The sequence below is a fragment of the Coregonus clupeaformis genome, chromosome 24 (assembly GCF_020615455.1).
Source record: "Coregonus clupeaformis isolate EN_2021a chromosome 24, ASM2061545v1, whole genome shotgun sequence".
NCBI classification, from domain to species: Eukaryota; Metazoa; Chordata; class Actinopteri; order Salmoniformes; family Salmonidae; genus Coregonus; species Coregonus clupeaformis.
Window position 1 is genome coordinate 24,530,960 of NC_059215.1, and position 16,287 is coordinate 24,547,246.

The 16,287-nt window shown below is 41.9% G+C and overlaps 2 protein-coding genes across 4 annotated transcripts; both read right to left on the bottom strand.

Moving 5' to 3' along the window:
* Nucleotides 1-1,093: 1,093 nt before the first annotated feature.
* Nucleotides 1,094-7,012, bottom strand: bgna (biglycan a). 2 transcript variants are annotated; one of them, XM_041846355.1, is made up of 8 exons: nucleotides 6,866-7,012; nucleotides 4,378-4,650; nucleotides 3,780-3,892; nucleotides 3,218-3,431; nucleotides 2,932-3,042; nucleotides 2,689-2,782; nucleotides 1,756-1,894; nucleotides 1,094-1,647 (listed from the first exon to the last, which is right to left on the bottom strand). In XM_041846355.1, the coding sequence occupies exons 2-8, from the start codon at nucleotides 4,640-4,642 to the stop codon at nucleotides 1,450-1,452; spliced, it is 1,134 nt and encodes a 377-aa protein (XP_041702289.1). In that variant the 5' UTR covers nucleotides 4,643-4,650; nucleotides 6,866-7,012; the 3' UTR covers nucleotides 1,094-1,449. The 2 variants fall into 2 exon arrangements, with proteins under 2 accessions (XP_041702289.1, XP_041702290.1); XM_041846356.1 differs by lacking the exon at nucleotides 6,866-7,012 and adding an exon at nucleotides 5,932-5,988.
* Nucleotides 7,013-7,395: 383 nt separating this feature from the next.
* si:dkey-6n6.1 (uncharacterized protein LOC100170811 homolog) lies at nucleotides 7,396-14,992 on the bottom strand. Of its 2 annotated transcripts, none has more exons than XM_041846353.2 (10): nucleotides 14,680-14,992; nucleotides 14,229-14,354; nucleotides 13,791-13,942; nucleotides 12,693-13,200; nucleotides 12,267-12,382; nucleotides 11,093-11,228; nucleotides 10,568-10,725; nucleotides 9,784-9,923; nucleotides 8,590-8,916; nucleotides 7,396-8,163 (listed from the first exon to the last, which is right to left on the bottom strand). In XM_041846353.2, the coding sequence occupies exons 1-10, from the start codon at nucleotides 14,834-14,836 to the stop codon at nucleotides 7,971-7,973; spliced, it is 2,013 nt and encodes a 670-aa protein (XP_041702287.1). In that variant the 5' UTR covers nucleotides 14,837-14,992; the 3' UTR covers nucleotides 7,396-7,970. The 2 variants fall into 2 exon arrangements, with proteins under 2 accessions (XP_041702287.1, XP_041702288.1); XM_041846354.2 differs by having other exon boundaries at nucleotides 12,693-13,197; nucleotides 14,680-14,991.
* Between the last annotated feature and the right edge of the window lie 1,295 nt (nucleotides 14,993-16,287).

Genomic DNA, 16,287 nt, shown 5'->3' on the forward strand with positions numbered 1-16,287 from the left:
AGTAGTAGAATATTGAATTTGTTGAAAAAATCACAAGATTTCATAAAAAGGTAGGCAAAATGTATTCTAAATAATTTCCAATAAGCCTATTCAATGTTCAACTCCATACAAAATGCAAACACATCATGACAACAAAATGTTTTCCACAAATTTTATGAGTGATCAATTCTTCTGAAGGTGCTTAAAGCTTTCAGCTGACAGTTTCTTTTATATCCAAAACATGAGATCAGTTGTCAGATCAAAGGTCAGTTGAGATCAAACAAAAACAAACAAACAAAATTACAGAGAATCACAAATTGCTATGGACCAGCTTAATTGAAAGTAGGCCTGGGTCATTCCACAAAATGAGTCCCTTTTGAGTATGTTAACTTGGTGAAAAAAACAAAAACGTTTTATTTCAACTAATTTAAACAACAGATGTTCAACTTAATAAAAAACGTGTTTTCCCATCTCAAGAGGTTAAATAAAAAAATACTATAGTAAGTGCCTATTAAGTGCCAAATAAAGTAACAGGGTTGCATAACAGGGTTGATTATTTCATCTTAAATCAGCCATAAATCCCCTTGTGACAGGAAGCTTGTTGTGTGAAACAGGGAGGGGCAATTAAATGAAAGCATCACAAAAAATGTAAGTTGTAAAACATTTCCACTAGCCTGTCTATGAATGGGTAACAGGGTTGACGTGTTATGCTCGACCCATTCAGTTTTCCACCACAAAACTCCAGAAAATGGCAAAAAAAGTACCTGCTTTTATACTATGAGGATAGTTTCACCATATTAGAGCAAGAGTTCAGTTCACGTAACATGGTTGACCTTAAAATGAGGGGCAGGTTTTTTTCTTCCTTAAAATTATTCAATAATCACATGAAATAAATAATAATCTTCAGAAATGACTTTGTCAAGCAACGAAAATAACCAAGGCTATGATGGTGAAAACTATGGAAAATGTTGGGGTTAAGTGGGTTAAACTCTTCCTTCAAGTCACAGAGTGCACATAGGGACATGTCAAAATGCAGAATGTTGGCACTTTAGCAAGTCTTTATTCATAAAAATAAATAAAAATGTCCACGTGCTCTATATTAAAGGGCACTTAATTTAATATAACAGGCTATTAAAATGCAATATTGGTGTAGAATTTCTACTTAAAATATCAAAGGGACGCAAAAGGGACTCATTTTGTGAAACAACCCACCTAAGATTTTACAAAAAACAAAAGTGTTATCGAAATACATTTGATTGATTGATTGATTGAAATGATGAGGATGATCCATTTTTTTCCAATATACAATATCACCCACCCCATGCATGCAAAACAGACTTAAGTTATTTTAGTTATCTATCTTTTACGCTACGTCAGACTATTAATGAATTGTTTTTTAACTGTATAACAAAGTTATTTATTTTACATCTGAGTTGCATGTATTCCTCCCCAACTGGTGCCTCTCATGCACTACTTTTTGTGGTTGCCAAACTGTACAGCCATCCTGTTGCTGACACAGCGGAAGGTGGCCGGCTCCACCTCCCAGTAGTTGATTGGGTTATCAAAGAGACTGATCCCGTTGTAGTAAGTCTTCTTCACACCAAAGCCCTCAGGGCAGAAGTCATTCACCTCAACCTGGCTGATGTTGTTGGAGTGAAGGTAGACCACCTGTTTAAAAAACATTACATATATCGACTGTTATCAACATAACATATCAAGTGAAATCACCAATATTTATGTGATTGATGCTGCTTCACAACCTCCTCCACACTTTACCTGCAGATACTTCATTCCAGCAAGGCCTCCAGGGACATTGGGGATCCGGTTGTTCTCTAGATGCAGCTCTCTCAGGTTTTGCAGGTAATACAGGCTGCCGTGCTCAATGTGGCGAATATGATTGTAGCCTAGACCCAACCTAACACACACACACATGCATGCGGATACGCACACACACACACACACACATTGAAATCGAGTGATTGATGAGACAATGAAGGTCAGACCAACTAGAGAAGGGGTCCCTAATTACATTCAGCCGTGGGACGATTTTTCCTTGAGTGAATGGTCGGGCGGTCGAAACATAGTTATAAATAATTTGTACACAGCAGATTGACCACAATAATCCCAAACAGATATTGTATTTGACAAAAACAGAATCATTTCAAAATTGATGATTACATTGGGATACGATCACATATGCCTCTCTATTTATGCGTGGGAATACTTGGAATCAGATTTCCTAAATCAAAATCACTTTCAGCTAATTTCCTGGTGATTTTACAGTCTTTTATGTCCAAGAACAAAAATGATATATAAAAAAATCTCTCAGATGCTCACTTCTTATCTTCAAAGGAAAATATTTATAAAGAAATTTAAAAAGCATATAAGTAACAACAGCATAATAGAAGAGTAATTGTTCAAGTTGCACAACAGAAACGGAGTCGGGTATCATCATGATAGTGGCACCCTCTAGTGCAGGGTTCCCCAAATGCTGCCCTCAGGCCAAATTCGGCCCGCGGGTGATTTTATTTTGCTGAATCAAGTTTTCTGAGCAAAGAAAAAATTATATATAGATCTACAGCATTCATAAACTCCCCATAAATGCATTATGCGATGGACTTTTAGAAACTCTCAGACATTATTATATTATTATTATTATATTATTATTACATTGAACACCCTCTTGTAAAGCTACTTGTCCAGACCTACCTGTGCAAACCCTCATATTGCCTTAGGTCTTCTAGTTCAATGGCTTGAATTTGATTCTGATCCAAATGCAACTCATGTAGACCCTCAGGGAGATCTGGAAGTTGAAGGAAAACAGGTGACCAATAGATTCAAATGATTTTTCAGTGTAAATGTGTGGGAAGTTTCAATGAAACAAATATTGCCCTGCAGCTTCGCAGAGCACTCCAAATAACATTATTGTAAAGGTTATGCCATGCTTTCCACCTTTAGGGATGCCTGTGAGTTTTGCCTCAGAAATGCGAAGGAAGGTAAGTTTGAGTCCATCAAAGGCTCCAGGCTCCAAACCACTGTTCTGAATAGGATTCCTCCCCAACTCTGTGGAAGAAAAGTATGTGTTTAAGTCAATGCCAATACCTGCTCCAGTACTGAAGTGGCTAGATGTACACTTCGAAGACCTTTTCCACCCAAAAAAAGAAAAAAAAACTACCTTTGAATCTGGTGCTAACACAGTAAATCTGGCCTAAGTTCTAACTATAGCTTGTCATCTCACCAATGCAATTCATGCTGCCCAGGCCAGAGAAAGCCCCGGCCGCCACCCTCTTGATGCGGTTGTCATGGATGCGCAGCTCCACCAGGGAGGAGGGCAGGTTCTTGGGCACGGCTGTCAACTGGTTGTGGGAGAAGTAGAGCTTTTGCATCCTTTTTAGGGGCATGAAGGCCCGCGGGTGCACCCTGGAGATCTTGTTATTCACCAACACCAGAGCCTGAGAAAGGAGGGATAGGTCATGAGGAGACCAGCCACCCCGACCCAAAAGAAATATAGACCATCGCTTATAGAATAATACAAGCACTGTTTTCATTGTAATTCTAAACTATGATATATTCAAACACAGATACGAATCAACCCATTACCATTATAGAAAAAGTTATGTTTTATATATTGTACACAATATATTATTTGAAGAGACATCGTTAAAAGTGTGTATATTTTCAGTATGGACACTGAAAGGGGGCGCTACTATGAAAAAAGCAAAGACAGACAAGTGACGTTTCCTTCTATTGAAATGCCAGAACTCTCTTCCACCATTTGTATTTTGACTGTTAGTGCTCACATAGAGGTTGCTGAGTCCCTTGAAGTCATCCTCTCTTATCTCGGTGATCTGGTTGCTTTGAAGGTCCAGGAGCCTGGTCTCCGGGGGGATGTCATATGGCACATAGTGTAAACCTGCAGATCAAACTACAAGAGATGAACTTACCTGCTTGACTTTACACACTTTTCCACATTCTGTCAGTTCACAATCATTACAGTTCAGTTGTAATATAAACAATTGTTATTGTTGCTTAACAGTTTTTTTCAATCTATGAATCATGACAATATACCTCTTGGACATACACAGTATGTTCTCAATCTTAAAGTTATATCTGGATAAATCCACAAGTTAGAATTTATCTTCATACTGTAATTTGGTAAATGCTGAGTAATTCTCTAGGCTATGGTTTGTACGGACATGTTGCACTTTGTTGTTGTTTGTGTGTGTGCTGTCACCATATAATTAGGAAGAAACCAGATGGCCAAGACTCCACGTAGCACTAAAAAGTAGCATGCAGTTGTGCAGTGTGACTGCTGTCTACACATTAACAATTGTATATTTGGTGTGAAGAATCATTTGGAGAGAATATAATATTGTGACATTGTATCTCTTAACTCACCCAAGTCAGAGCACTGCACAACCTTCTGGTTACACTGACAGCCGAATGGGCAAGTAGGCTGTTCTGGTTTGTAATATTCTGGTTTGTAGTATTCCTCAACTGCTGAGCCCTCCTCTTCATCATTCATCATCATCATCATCAGCCCCTCTACGTCAATGCTCTTCCCAAAGTCCAAGAAGCCCTTCTGCTCAAAGGGCAGTGCCAGAGAGGGGGTGGGTAGAGGTGTAGCACACAGCAGGAGAAGGACAACAGAGAAGGGAAGCATGGCTGGGCCTTTTGTTGAAGAGAAATCACAAGAGGAAGACAAAAAAAGCACAAGGAAAATGAGCAACAGTCATTAAAGAGCCACAGTTATGAATCCAGCAACTATCTAACTAAATTCCTGTAGCCTACAATTGGAGAGTTGCTCCTCAATGTAAAAAATCGATTAACTACCAGTTAGAAAATAAAACAATACACACACAGAGGCAGTTGCTGGTTGTTTTATTCTTAGTGGATGCTGTATTTTCCCTTTAAGTGGCGGGATAGTACAAAATTGTTTATTTTGGGTATATATCTTAAATATAATTTGCTTAGCTCACCAGGAGTGGTTGGATTGTAATTGTATACACTGTAGATCTCAAATGTTGAATAAGAAGAAGTTTAAAATAACTAAAATCTCTCTCTCTGTTTGTCACACACACACACACACACACACAAACACACAACACACACACACACACACACACACACACACACACACACACACACACACACACACACACACACACACACACCAAACCTATAGCTAGCATTGTGTTACAGTTCACTCCTCCAGTCCAGAGTAATCTCATAGTCAACATTGCCACTCCAGAGCAAAAGTCAGTCTAAAACAAATAGTAACCAGCGACAAAGAGTGAAATACACCCTGGCTTTCATACATCTGTTTGTTAGGCTTCATCCTCAAGATTTGATCTATCATATATGTCACAGGCGTTCTCACTTAAAAGCCAGTCTTACTCTTCCCATCAATTTTGTGGTTGGCATAAGAGGCAGAAAATCATGAACCATGGATACTATGTTGTCTTAGGTCTGTAACTACTACAGTGTGTGCCATCTGTCAATATGCATTAGCAGGATTGTACTGCAAACTATCAATAGATGCCCTAAGGTAATTTGGGATAATCTCGGATAAGTCTTCAGTTCGAGGTTTCTTGTTGAAAATAAGAAAAGCATTGAATTGGTTTGTTCTTCAAAGTTATTTTTTCATATGAGCAAAGAGTCTTTACTCTGGAGTTTGACTTTCCCCTGCCTTTGCCACGTGTTGTGAAAGGCCTGCTTCCTCCCTGTCTCAGGAGTCAAACTCCCACACCCTTTACCACAGTAAGGCCCTAGAAGCCACATAACTGGCTGGTCTCAGGAAAGGTTTTTTATAGACAAAGAGCTGGATTCAATCCGTTTTGCAGAAGTATTGTGGAAGATCCGCATTATAGCTTGATTTAAATTTTGTTCCCACGTTTGTGGAGACTGCATTCACGGTAAAACACTGCATATGTCTGTTCATTTGGAAATTACCTTTACATTTTTATGTGGATCTTCTGCGATACTTCTGCGATACGGATTGAATCCAGCCCCCACTCTGTCACAGCCACTCTTTTCCCAAAACATAAGCTATTTCAGCATAGGGTCCAACCTGGACCCAGGGATAGACGTAACATAGTAAAAGTAAATGATTATGATATGTTATGTTTCGTATGGTATGTATTAATTTGTGGCTGTCCATCATCCATTTCGTATGATATGTTATGAATTACAATTTGTAGGATATGTTACGAATTGCAATTCATACAATATGTTACGAATTGCAATTCTTACAATATGTTACGAATTCCGATTTGTTGTGGCTAACGTTGCAAAGCTGTTAATTAGCTAAAATGTTTTTGCCTTAAGTAACCTTCTGTCTTATGTAACCAGACATTTACTATGTTACATTTAGTCTATGAGACCAGGCTGGAGGGTCAAATTTATAAATACAGTGAATGAGATGTATGACATACACAAAAATGACTTATTTGCTGTTAAATTAAATTCTTAGTCTATCATTTTGTAATAGACTTGTCTCCCTGCAGTGAGCACTTTAACTACAGTATGGGGTGGCTCGAAGTTTTGAATGTTAATGAAATTGTCCATGTTTGTTATGTCTCAAGGGGAATTGATCAACTATGGCCAAAGCTATAAAAGGAATATAGAATTTGTAGGCTAGGGAGGGTTGTGTCGACCCAGAAGGCTAAAACAAATAATTTAAAACGTAATAGTCAATTTCAAATGTTATATATTACTTTAACAATAAAAAATGTTTCAAATGCAGAATATTCAACCAACTGTGAAATAAAGTTGTAACATATAGTGTCCTCTTACTGTAAATGATACTGAATAAACGATCATCTTTAAGTCAAGAAGCTCAAATAAATGTACTATGTCAGTCATAATGAAACAGGAAGACACTTACCGTTTCAGTAAAAAAAAAAAAGTAAGTTTAGAGGTTTATTTTTTTTTAAATAAAGATGAATTAAACCTCATAAACTGATATGCAGGACAAGTGTTTTATTCCATGGGATGATCCTTTATCTGTGAGTCCATCTGCCAGCAGCGTCAGAGCTCTGCACAGTACCACGGAAGGAGTTACCAAAAGGAAAAAAACAAGTATTTTAAGCCATAACCAATAATTGGTCCAGTCCCCTTTTCATTGCTGTGTGTGTGTGTGTGTGACAAACAGAGAGAGAGACATTTTAGTTTGAGATCTACAGTATATACACCAATTACAATCCAACCACTCCTGGTGAGCTAAGCACATTTTATTTAAGATATATGCCCAAAATAAACCATTTTGAACTATGCCACCACTTAAAGGGCAAATACAGCATCCACTGTATCCAAGGATAAAACAACCAGCAACTGCCTCTACCCAGTGCTGCACATGTAGATTGTTAGAGTTACTAAGATCTACTCAGGCTATTTAAAGTAACTATAGACAATGAATAGCAATTATTTAACATGTTTTATTTTCAAAATGTTTCTTTACACAAGTTGGTCACAAAGTTGAAACAGTTGTTCATCAATTCATAAAAAACAACAGTGAGTGTAGTGTAGAGGGCACCTGGACATCTTTGGCTCTCACTACTGTCAAGTAGCTACCTTGATCTCCCTGGGTAACTGCACATTCTTTTTCTTTCGATACATGCTACTATCAAGCAAGATTAAAGTAAAACCTAACACTGCCTTACAGAGTGAATCTGTGAAACAGGTAAAAGACAAACACACAATCTTTCTTATTACTTGTGATAATGAAGCCCACTCACAAAGGGCTGGTTGCATAAACATTGCCCTAGACTTATGGTAAGACTTAGGATAGAAGTCTAAGTTCACCTGTTGCATACAGCGTGGGTATCATAAGTCTGAATAACCTAATCACAACTCATCAGAGAAGAAGATAATCAGAGACAGACTCAGAGGAAATGATGTAATGAGGCACGCCGACTAGGTCAAACCCAGGACAAACTGATTGGGTGGAAGAAAGGGGGGAAAAAGAAGGAGGGAGGGGAGGAAGGGGGATACTAGTAATCTTCATGGTGGTAATCTTCCTCGTGACTCTGGGGCCGTAGTATGATGCTGTGGTAGGTCTTGATGCAGGAGAGGGCGGTGGGCGGGATGAGGCGCCGGTCAATCAGGTTGTACTCCAGGTGAATGGAAACTAGAGGCGAGTCTTCGCTCAGGCGCGTGTCACACAGAGAGTTCAGAGGAACGTACCTGCAGGGAAGAGAAAAAAACAGACATTTAGACAGATGATGGACACTTAGTGACCACCGACAGAAAGACATAATACTCAGACAAGACAGAAGGACCTTTGATCCGACTAAAGGAAATAACAACTGAGAGAGAAACAAAATTACACATTGAGATTCACAATAGATTTGGATGGGCCATTATGGTTAGACTGCATGTGGCTAACTGGCTATATCTATTTCGAAAAAAGAGTACAGTACTGTGCTCTTCAAAAAAGTTGGTTCATCTCCCAGTGGGAGGAAGAGGACAGAGAGAGGAACTTAGTTATGTTAGATAATGTTGTAGTTGAGCTACCAGATAACTTTGTGGTTGAGTTACCTGATAACGCTGAGGTTGACTTACCAGATAACATTGTGGTTGAGTAGTTTGTTAACGTTGTGGTTGAGTTACCTGATAACATTGTGGTTGAGGCGGAGGAGCTGCAGGCTCTTGAGCTTCAGTAGCCCCCTTGGGATGGAGCGAAGCTGGTTGTGGTCCAGCAGGAGTTCAGTCAGAGAGTTGTACAGACCCAGGAATGACACATTATCAATGCCGTCATTGCTCAGCCTGTTGTGGGACAGGTGAAGGAGGTCCAATCCCGGTTTCATGTGGCCAAACACGTAGCCAGGGATCCGCTCAATCTGGTTGTGGTGCAGGTGGAGCTGCTTTAGGCCCACAGGGAGGAAGGAGGGAACATGCACCAGCTTATTGTGCGACAGATCCAACGACTCCAACTTTCTGAAATGGTAGGGAAAATACAGGGAGATATTTTGCTCAATATATGACAAGACATGAAGAGATAGAAGGTAATGAATATACTGCATTATGTCTCCAATTGACTGAGATTAAAAGGGGACTTTTTCCATTTTAGGACTATATTACTAGTCCACCTTTCCTTTAGAAGGCTGGTTCAATGTTTCCCAATCTTTCACCAGAGGGTTCCATCTTATCCATCACATCTATGCCACGACTTTGTAGGAGTTTCAAACCACTAAGAGCCTTCATACAAAGGCAGATGGCCAGCAGTCCCTCCCTTTGGGCTTGACTCTCTCCACAACCTATCATAAAGCTGGACTGTTTCTGCTGATCCGCTGTGTAGCCAGCCACATCAGCACGTCCCAAAACAATATCTTCCGTTGCTTTTCCCTCTCTTCTCTTTTTTCCCCTTTCTCCTTTTCTTCAAATATGCAATTAAAATTGTGCCCTGAAAACATTATATTTTCCGCTCATTATTGCTACTCAAACTGGGAGATCAACACATGCACTGAGTGCCAGATGAATTACACCATTTAGAGTTTTGCTTAAGAATCATGTATGCAATCATGTTTATATTCATGCATTTCACTACATTGTTTGTAAAAAAAATTATATTCAATACATTCATAAAGTAAATACAGAGGTCACTTTTCTGCAAGATCTGAAATACTGTATGTTAGTATTAAAAGACAACAAGAATCTAGAATAGGAATAAAATGTGTTCCAATATTCCCCTCAAGGTGGCGATCAAAACCAGAGTAGCAGTAATCAGCAATCATTGCACTGAACAATAACCTCCTAAATGCTGCAAAAGTAAGAATGGAGAGCGGTTGGGTTGTTGGGACTTACAACAGGTTTATCCAGGCCCTTGGGGCTATGCGGTCCTCCCGGATCTTGTTATGACTGAGGTCCAGAAACCTGAGGTTGACGGTCTTGTTAAGGATCCTCTCATGCACCTCTTCTATTCTGTTATCCGACAGGTGAAGTGTCTGGAAATACAAGCAGCAAAACACCTTGAGTGTCCGTGTTGTTAGGGGTTCAGGGGGACCTACTGTGTTGTTAGGGGGGTGAGGGGGACCTACTGCGTTGTTAGGGGGATGAGGGGGACCTACTGTGTTGTTAGGGGGGTGAGGGGGACCTAATCAGTCTACACACTACAGATCGGGAGTTTGTGATATGTGTGGACCTAGCTCGCAATTACAAAAAAAACCTGCATGTTTAGTAAAACATCAGAAGCCTCTGTCATGTTACTACATTATTGAAGAGTCTGTGGACTATACCAAGACGTATTTCATTTATTATACATATTTTTACTTTATTCAGACAGTGGGGAAATTAGGTGTGGAGATAGGCAAGTGGGGAAAACTGTGGGAAGGCTGGATGCAAGGATTGAACCCTGGTCTCCAGTGGGGAGTTGTATATGTGACATGTGCCGGGGAGTGTTACCACGCCATCATCGCTCTGCACCCAAGACACATTTCAAATAAGGGAAAGTTTGATTGACCCACATGTCTCAGAAAGTCATGCCTCCCCAAGCTAAACTCCTCTGTTGGATTGAGGCTACTTACTGCATGTCATTGGCTCTTGCATGCTCACTACAATGGCATCACAGGCACCTTGTCCAATCACTGACCTGCAGGGTCGTAGGAAGCCCCGAGGGGATGGCCCGGAACTTGTTGTCCTCCAGTCGCAGATAGATTAGTTTCTTCAGGGGCCGGAAGGTCAAAGGTGACACATTCCCATCGTGGAAGTGGTTATCCTCAAGCTCCAGAGTCAGCAGTTTGGACAAACCTGAAGAGAGACACGTTTTCAAATCGCAACACGACAATATCAACATGTCAATAATATCCAATGTAGATACTTGACTTGTTTTACAGATATTTGTTGCCAAATGGGCTATGCCAACAATGCTAAAGAACTATTCTGCACATCCTATCAGAACAAAGCTTTGTACACATTCTCTCTCTCTCTCTCTCTCTCTCTCTCGCTCTCTCTCTCTCTCTCTCGCTCTCTCTCTCTCTCTCTCTCTCTCTCTCTCTCTCTCTCTCTCTCTCTCTCTCTCTCTCTCTCTCTCTCTCTCTCTCTCTCTCTCTCTCTCTCTCTCTCTCTCTCTCTCTCTCTCTCTCTCTCTTTCTCTGTAAATCTCACAATCATATACCTTTAAAGCTGCTAGGTGTGAGGCCCAGGATCTTGTTGTCATTGATCTTCAGCTCCACCAGGGACGGCGGTAGAAACGAGGGGACTTTGGTCAGATTGTTGCCATCTAGATTCAGCCTCCTCAGCTTGGTTAGGATCTGAAACAAGCCAGGAAGCCACCCACCTTAGAACAGAAGGCGTGCTAACTGTGATGTAACCAGTGTCCCTCTCTCTCTCTATTATGGCCAAGCACAAGAACTGCAATTTTACCTTAATTTTACCAAATGAAACACACATTTTTGGTATAAGGCATATGACATAGGCGCAGGAATAATAATAGTTCTCCCAGTGGGGATTTGATTGAATTCCACCCTATGTCTTATTTCTGATGTGTTTTTCATGATGTGTTTTGTTATCTAATCTTTGTCAACTCTGAGATGTACTGAAAGCAGAGTAGTTGATAAACACTAACGTTCTCTCTAGGGAGTTTTTAACACTGTGAGTTCTTGGCATCAAGGGACTCTGACAACTAAGTGGGAACAGGTGAATGTTAGGACACCTTGCCAAAAAATATTGTTCTGTTTTTAGTTGTGGCTTGTCTGTTGACTGACAATATTCCCAGATTTATTGCAACAGCTAAGTGAGATTCAACCCGATGGCACCAGATTCGACTTCTGCTCTTATGCGCTAACTGGGAGACAGCAGAAGTCCTAGCAGTCCAACTACAAGATGGATCGTCTTGTTGAAACATTAGGCGCTACCTATAACATAAATGACTGTAACATGCACATACCTGTACTATTCTATAACAGGGTTCCCAAACTCGGTCCTGGGGCCCACCATGGGTGCACGTTTTGGTTTTTGCCCTAGCACTACACAGCTGATTCAAATAACCAACTCATCATCAATCTTTGATTATTTGAATCAGCTTTGCTAGGACAAAAACCAAAACGTGCACCGGGGGGGCAGAACCGAGTTTGGAAAACCCTGTTCTATAACACTAGACTGTGACATATATTACATGTTTATATTCTATCATAACAGACTGAGAGGAATCCAGGTAATGCAGCATGAGAATGGTCAATAGAGCCCTTAGTAACATGAGGCTGAGATATGTAGGTGGTCTGGCGGCGCAGTAGAGGTCCAACTGGAACCAAAGCCAAATGTGTTGAGAAGAAATACGCTCCGAGACTCACCTGGAACAGGTCAGGGCTGATGGAGGAGTCGTCCAGCTTGTTCTTGCTCAGGTCCAGCCACTCCAGGTTGGGCAGCCCAGCCAGAGCCTGGGGAGGGATCTTACTGATCTTATTGTCTGATAAGAGAATAGAACACAAGCTGACCCAGACACCTCAAACAGAGAAAAACCTGGGCCCTCATGCCATTGGACCTGCATTAGTGTTTATGCAGTATCTTTGTGTACAAACTATGTTTATATGCAACTGTGTATGCACCGCAAAGCACATTTGATTGTATTGAAGCCATTATAGATAAATCCTTTGCCTTCACGAAATTCAAACTGATTAAACATAGCTACCCATCTTAATAAACCATATTATTGTCCCCCCTCTTGACTCTGCTAATTGTCCCTGTAAGGAACATTTGAGATCTCTGTATCTCCTCACCTGCCAGATAGAGGGTCTTGACCCCCTGGTCTGAGAGGATGGGGATGTGGGCCATGCCAGTGCTGCCACAGGTGATCAGAGACTCCAAGAGCAGGCAGCCAGCAGGGAGAGACTCCATGATGCTGTGTTTCCTGGGGAATGTGACCACAGGATGTTCCGGCCCCGGCGCCCTCGCCACGGGTTTCCTAGTGGTGGTCGTAGCCAGTCGGCCAGTCACCATGGTGACTGGTCTCCCCGTCGGTGCCACAGCCAGGTGCACGGTGGCCCTCATGGTGGATTTTCCCATGGCCCTGATGATGTAATTGTCATCGTCGTCATCATCATCATCATGCTCGTTGTGGTCGTGGTCATCGTGATCGTCATCATCATCGTCATCGTAGGGAAGGTATGGAAGGCTGACTTTGGTTATCTTCGGGCCACGCCTTTTGGCCACAGGGACCTCGGCCCTCCTGACCTCTGTCTTCACCACCACTTCCTGTTTTTTCACAGCTTCTTCTTGCTTCTTCTTCTGGGTGGCCACGGGTTTTACAACATAGACATCACACACAAAATATATACAATTATATATATATTTAAAATTATTATTCATTTGGTGACTCATTGCCCTCACAAATATCCCTGTCAATCAATACTTAGTCATAAACGCAGGTTAGTGTTTTTCGTCATGAATCTTGTTCTGTAGGCAGCTCTGCAAAGTGGTCACTAGCTGGCACAGCCACAAAGTCATAAAATCTGATTTTAAACCTAACCCTAACCTTAACCAGACTGCTAACCCTAATTCCTAACCCTAAATCGCCCAGTTCTGCCTCCAGGACAAGACTAATGACAATAAACGTCAACCTGCGTCATAAACATTTACATTTTAGTCATTTAGCAAACGCTCTTATGCAGAGCGACTTACAGTTAGTTAGTGAGTGCATACATTTTCATACTGGCCCCCTTGGCCCCCCGTGGGAATCAAACCCACAACCCTGGCGTTGCAAGCGCCATGCTCTACCAACTGAGCTACACGGGGCAAACAACATTTAAAGCATTGTTAGTTCATCTGCTGTGCAGGTCCTATAGCATTGCCCTCTTCATATTCCCGTGGGCACCCACCGCTTTCGCTGGAGTAACAGGCCGCTCCACCTTCTTCTGACTTCCTGCTCTTCTTTGGAGACTCTTCTTCCGCTTTGGGATCCCCTCTTTCTCCTCTGCATTAGGGGAGGGCTTCTTGGCTTTGGGAGCCACTGTCTGCTGGTTGTTTGAACCTGAGGGAAAGGGCAATATATGTTAAATTCACATTTATACAGTATATATGTACACATATATGTATGTTCAATTCCATGCCCTGATCAATTTGTACAATTTATGCAGCATGGACCATTTCAACTAGAAAGCTGCCATGAAATCTAATAACAACAAATAAGAGTATAATCGTTCAATAACAATCTACAACTTGAATGATGAACAATAGGAGTGAAGGCAGACGTACAAACTGGCTGCAGTGTAAATGTAGCTAGTAAACGTTTGTTATTTGAGCAGCTGCCAGCTTACCGGCGCAGGTGACAGAGTGACAGCTGACAGTTCCCATCTGACACTGACACACGAGGCAGGGCTGAGGCGACCACATGGCCCCGTCAAACAGGGACATCCCATTCACCGAGCACTGCCTGCTCCGTCCTGTAATAGACAGACAGACAGACAGACAGACAGACAGACAGACAGACAGACAGACAGACAGACAGACAGACACAGACACACACAGCATTACTCACCTGCACGACACATGATCCACAGGTAAAGTCCACATGAAACTGATACAAGCCCCACACTCCAATTCAGTCTTAGAAAACTGAATGCAGTTCTTTGTGAAGGATTGTGGACCACCCTTGACTTGGGTAAACACTCTATAATCACAAAAACTAGAAGCACTGGGAAGTATGCATGCATATTTCCTCCATCTAACTTTCCACCACCCTTTTCCAAGAGCATGTTGAAAACTTACCGAGGAGGAGAGCATCATCAGTATCATCCGGTTCAGATGAGTCAGTTACTACCAGGGGTTTGGACCTCCTGAGCTTCTCTGCTTTCCTGCTGGGCTTCCCATTGATTAGTGAGACTGCTGCACATAGGCAGAGACATAGGAGCGCTAATCTGTTCATGGTCAGCTCTGCCCTGGACTCTCCTGGTCAACCTTCCTTTGGACAGAAACCCTTTCAAAGTGAGTTCGAGGAATCTCAACTCCTGAAGGACCTTTATATACTCTCACCCCCAACAAATGATTTTTGGCCACACACCCCAGAAAAAACCCAAAGGTGAAAGGAGAGAGGAGTGGAGAGAGGAAGCAGGGGAGTGGGTGAAAAAATAAAAGGAAAACTTTTTCAGGACAAAGACCCTCTTTCATTCCTCTTTAAGAAACCACCTACCTCTCCTCTCCCCACCTCTCTCCTCTCCGCCCCCAGCCCCTGGTACACCAAACAAACCAATAGAGGAGGTCCAGTCAGAGAGTGCTTATTGGAGGGGTCAAATAATTACTGCGATGTCAACCAGCGGAGTGCTTTCTGACAGTTCCCATTCCCATTGGCCACGAGCCAGAAGAGGTATAGCCCACTGTACGGTATGGCCAGGAAGGAAGAAAAAAATAATCTCTCCAAGCTCTCCAATAGGAACCGAGCTGGAATGAAAGGCTGCTTTGAGTCCAACACCCCCCCAACCACCAACCACTACCAGCCAACAGGACAGGGGGACACAGAGACCACACTCCTGAGAAATTCTTGGATTTTCTTCCTCTGGTTTGCGACCCTGCTTGACCGCACGGTTTTCCCCCTGTAGTGTCCCAAGGGCCTTGCCTCTCCTCTGTTTACACACAATGCGTGTAACTAAGACAACCACAATGTATGTCGACAAAGTAGATTCATGTTTCCCGATATAGTAAGTTTAATATACACTTAACCTTATCTCTGGGAGTGGAGTGGGATATGGTTGCAGCAACACTCACTGCATTCTGGGCCAACTCTTTCACTGTCCCTCTGCCACTATTTCTCCCAGTATGACCCCTGGTTGCATTTCATGTCTAATTTCTTAAACATTTCTCAAAACCCCATCCAAATTTTCCATTGAGGTGTCCACATCCTGTTTGTGAGATTTAAAAAGGTGTGCCTGACACCAACCGCTCAGAGAGAGTAAATACCAAACACTCCTACATCATCCTGCTTTTAGAAACAGACACCTGCTGAACTGCTGCCTGGCCAACCAGGAACAAAACAGACTGAGTACGCAATCCTAATGAGTCATCTGAGCATACGCCATAGATACTTATAGGATCAGATTTACTCAACGATTGCACTAGTTCAAAGTTTGCACATGGGCCCATATTCATAAAGAATCTTAGGAGTTCTGATCTAGGATCAAGACCCCTCTCTAAAAGGCTAAACTGATCCTAGATCAGCGATATTACTCTGAGACGGTTTATGAATATGGGCCCCAATATCTACTGGTAAAGGTCATGTCACGCCCTGGCTCTGGGGACTCTTATATGTTGAGCCAGGGTGTGGATTGTCCATGTTGTATTTTCTATGTTATGTTCTAGATCATGTAGATCTATGTTGGCCAG